This window comes from Penicilliopsis zonata (genome assembly GCF_001890105.1).
Source record: "Penicilliopsis zonata CBS 506.65 unplaced genomic scaffold ASPZOscaffold_48, whole genome shotgun sequence".
NCBI classification, from domain to species: Eukaryota; Fungi; Ascomycota; class Eurotiomycetes; order Eurotiales; family Aspergillaceae; genus Penicilliopsis; species Penicilliopsis zonata.
Window position 1 is genome coordinate 4836 of NW_019208949.1, and position 4962 is coordinate 9797.

Here is a 4962-nt window from a genome sequence, read left to right on the forward strand (position 1 = left end):
ATAAAAAGATACTTTAATTCTATTGTAGTCTACTTATAGTAAAAAGGAGCACCTTATTTTAGGTCTATATTAATAAAATTAGCCTTAATAAATATCTTAATAAAATATATTAAATTAATATAAATTAATATTTAATATATTAAATAGATCTAAAGATTATTTATTATATTATTATAATATACCTAAAGTATAACTAGGCTTAAGAGTAGATTTAAAATATAGACTAATAGGCCCTACCTTAGAATCTAGTAAAGATACTTAATAATATAAAGTATTTAAATAAGATAACTAGATTCTTAATAAGAATTAAATACTTAATTTATTTATAATTATTACTATTATCTATACCTCTAGATATAGATTTAAATTAAAAATACTTAATCTTAGTACTAAAAGAGATACTAAACTACTTATTTATTAATAATAAATAAAAAAAAGTAATAATTATATAAATTATTATTTTTTTTAACTTATTATCTTAATTCTTTAATATATAAACTATTATTAATAAAGCTATAAAGACTATTTATATCTATATATATACTTTAAGAGCCTATACCTTACTTTTAATTCTTTTTTTTTTACTCTTAAATAAGGTGCTCTAAAGAGAAGCTATAGTACTTTTAGCCCTAAATAAGACTTAAAGAACTATTATATATATTATTATATAAACTACTTTAGACTCTCTAAATTAAGATATTACTTTAAATAACTTATACTATTATATTTATTACTTATATTAAAGACCTATTTAATAGCTATTATTATTATTTAATATAAATACTTTATTATTATATAGAATAAAGATAAGTCTATATTATTAATAATTTAATAGTACTAATATTTACTTATACTCTAAATAATAATAATACCCTTAATTAATAAGATTCCTAGAGACTTAGAGGTATAAATCTACTAAAATAATATCTTTAGGCCCTTAATATATCTATAAGTAGATACTCTAGAGATAAAGCTAAGATTATTAATAATATTTAATATAAATACTTTACTATTATATAGTATAAAGATAAGCTTATATTATTAATAATTTAATAATATAAGTACTTATCTAGGCCTAGATAATATAGATAACCTAGTTAAGTATATTAAGGGCATCTTTAGAGGTCTATAATTAAAGAGGCCTAGGGGCCTAGAGGGCACTAATCCCTAGAATTAATACCTATTTATAGCCTTTAAGATCTTACTTATATTATAGCTTTAGGGATGCTAGAGAGTATTAATCCTTAAGAATAAATACTTATTCCTAATTCTCTTATATATCTATTAATATTAATTAGGCTATATTTATATAAATAAATACTCCTAGGTCTAAAGTCTAATAGAGGGGAATATATTTTTAGGCTAGATTAGGCTAGATTAGATATCTAGATAAGCTAAAATAAGCTAGAGTAAGTATTAAATAACTATTTAGACTTACTTACTTTTTATATAACTATAATAGTCTTACTAGATAATATAGTAGATAATATAGCTATATTAATTAATATAATAAATAATACTATAAATAGTATTTAGGTAATAGAATAATATATAGGATTAATAGTTAATATAGTATTAATATAGGATATAATTATTAATAGAGCTATTTAAAAAGAGATTAAGATATCTATTAACTATAGATATAAAAAATTAAAAGATTAATAAAGAAATAATAAAAGATATTAAACCTAGATAACTAATAAAAAGAAGAATCTAGAATAATAGCCTTAATATTAATAAAATAGAGTAAAGTAGACTAATTAATAATAGCCTTAATATTAGATATCTAGTAGTAAAGCTTATTAATAGTAGATAACTAAAGATAAGAGTTTATTAATATATTTAGATAAGGGCTTATTAATACTAGGTAATTAATAAAGGTAACTTATAGATATATTTAATTATAGGCTTATTAATATTAAGTAACTAATAAAGATAGCCTATAGATATATTTAACTAACTTATTAATATTAGGTAACTAATAATAAGAGTTTATTAATATAATTAAATATAGGCCTACTAGTACTAGGTAACTAATAAAGATAACTTATAGATATACTTAATTATAAGCTTATTAATATTAAGTAACTAATAATAAGGGCCTATTAATATAATTAAGTATAGGCTTATTAATATTAGGTAATTAATAAAAATAGTCTATAAATATACTTAATTATAAACTTATTAATATTAAGTAATTAATAATAAATTAGGATCTAGATAATTAGTTATCAAGATATTTAGATAACTAGCTATAAGAGGAAGAGTTATTAAAGAGGCTAATTAATAAAATATATTTAATATAGCTAATTAATATTAGTTAATTTATATATATATATATTTATAGTCTTAATTACTGCCATCTAGCTATTAGCAACTCTAAAAGGGCCCTAAATAGGGCTATATTAGAGGATAATATAATACTTACTCACTCACTTACTTAATATACTTTTAAATATAAGCCCTTAATATTCTTAAATAGTATAAAAATCTTAATTATCTTATTATTTATCTTATTATTTATTTTAATAAAGTAAATATTAAGGATCTAATATTTAATATTTATTATAATTAAATAATAATTAAGATTATTTAAGTCTATTAATTTTATATATTATAAATCTATATAAATAAGCTTATTAATTTATTATAAAAATAAAGATATATTATTAATATCTTTTATTTTATTTTTATTTTAGAGTATATATTATAATAAAACTCTATATTTTTAATATATTATTAAATATATAGATTAATAAAATAAAACCTTTAAATATTATAATAGCCTAAATAATAATATTTAATAAATATATTAATAGCTTTAAAATTATATTTTATTATTATTATCTATATAATTAGTTATAATAATATTTTTTATGTAGAAATATAATTAATAATAAAACTATTAATACTATATTATATATATTTATATATATTTATTTTTTATATTTATTTATAATCTAACTACCTTCTTATTACCTAAAGATTTAAAGATATTATATAATATATTAAGATTATCTTCATATTTAATTATAATTTTATATAATTTATTATTAATATTTAAAATATATTATATAGAATAATTTAAAGTTAATTATTTATTAATATATTATAAATATATCTAAAGTAGTATAATTAATTAAAGAGATTTATTTATTTAGTAGTACTTTAGTTATATAGATAAGACTATTAATAATAAATTTATTATTATTATAATTATCTTGATTATTATTTTTATGGTTCTCTCTCTTTATTAGTATTATTAATAGGTTTTTAGGCTATCTTAATATACTTAATAATATTATTTTTCTTTAATATTAATAACTACATAATAATACCTTATCATATTATAATTATTATTATTATAGAATATATACTTTTTATTTATATTTTCTATTTACCTATGAAGCCATTTTATTACTTAATTATATAGCTTTATATTCCTTAAATAAGGATGACACGGTGGAAAGGAGGCCAGAACCGGCTGTTTTTGACGCCGTTTTAAGCCGCTTGCTCACCGTGGATGGTATTGGCCTCGTGTGAAACAATGGCCACGGCCATGCCGTTTAATGCCACCCGGGCCTCGCATTTGCTGTGTCCTGGTGCCCGACCCCATAGTTCCAGCCTCTGTCCATTCGTGCTGTAGCCACCATCACAGGGCGGGCTTCATGTTCGCTGAACTGTCCTTCTAAAGGAGGGGGGCCAAAAATGGCTCCTCTAGTTTTTTCTACATGTAGAATATTGAAAATCAGTATCTATGGAATTGACGCCGAATGGACTTGAACATTCACATCAATGATCACCTTTCTCATTTCGGTGGAAAGGACTCTCTGAACATGGGGAAAAACTCCAGCAATAGTTGGGGGTATCAATACATAATACTTTATGGAAACACGCAATCAAATCAAAACCCACGCCTCGTCTCTAAACCAAGCCCTGACCTCGTTCCCGTCCCCTTAGTCTAGACGAAAGTTCCATTTCAAACCGTTCAACTGGAAACGGCCCCTCGTATATCTCCTTAAGCATGTCTGAGCCAGGTGGGAAGTCATGCTCAAACGAAGGCTCTCCAGCACCCCTCATGTTTCCGAGAACGCTCTGTCGGAAATGCCAGCGAAGGAGGTTATCGGAGACGCGGTTCGGGTCGGCGGGGTCTCGACACACAAGGTCAAGGATTCGTCCATCTACCCCATCGGCATCGGGAATAAAGGAAGTGATCTTATAGTTGTCCTTTAGATAAGATTAGTAAAATATCTGTTACTTCGATCTTAGGGTCAAATCACTTACATCTGGATTCACCGAAATCGAGTAGTCATCAAACAATTGATGTATGCCTGCCTTAAGGAGAAACCCATTTTGAATAGAGTGAATAGGTGCTGAGTGACCTCCCGAGTCCGCATTCGTAATCCATCGACTAAAATTATTCGCAATCCAAAGGCCTTCCTTCTCGAGAGGAAAAATATGGGCGGCCTCCCAGCTCGCCCATTTGTTTAGATGAGCGCGAGGATTGACAATCCCAGTGAAGACGCACTTTCCATCCCTGGCCCGCACTCCATTCTTAAAATCCAACTCACGACCACTAATACTGTAGGAAAGGAGTCGGCGCACGAACGGCTCATCACTGAGCTTCATAGAGTCTATCCAAGTGAGCCCGGTTTTTTCCTTCTTATTAATTTGATCATTAGAAGACCTACGGCCATCAGAAACATGGATATCATAATCTCCAGGTGTCAATGGTTGACTGGTTCGTGAGATGGTTTGCCCGGACCTCGCTCTGACGGTAAGTGATCGCGGTGCAACAGGGGATTGTGGTTCAATCACCAAGACGATGTTGAGCATGTCGATGAAGTTTGCTTCGGTAATTGAGCCATTTTGAAACACCCCACCCAGCATATCATCCGTTGAACTATCGAAAAAATGGACATTTCGCCCATCATCCGACAGAACTGACTGACCCTCCGGCAT

At 26.1% G+C, this 4962-nt stretch overlaps 1 protein-coding gene across 1 annotated transcript; it reads right to left on the bottom strand.

Moving 5' to 3' along the window:
• Positions 1–3924: 3924 nt before the first annotated feature.
• ASPZODRAFT_77930 (hypothetical protein) lies at positions 3925–4962 on the bottom strand (the record flags this gene model as incomplete). Its single annotated transcript, XM_022730204.1, has 3 exons — positions 3925–4227; positions 4285–4634; positions 4692–4962. 3 exons carry the CDS (start codon positions 4960–4962, stop codon positions 3925–3927), a joined length of 924 nt encoding a protein of 307 aa, XP_022576538.1.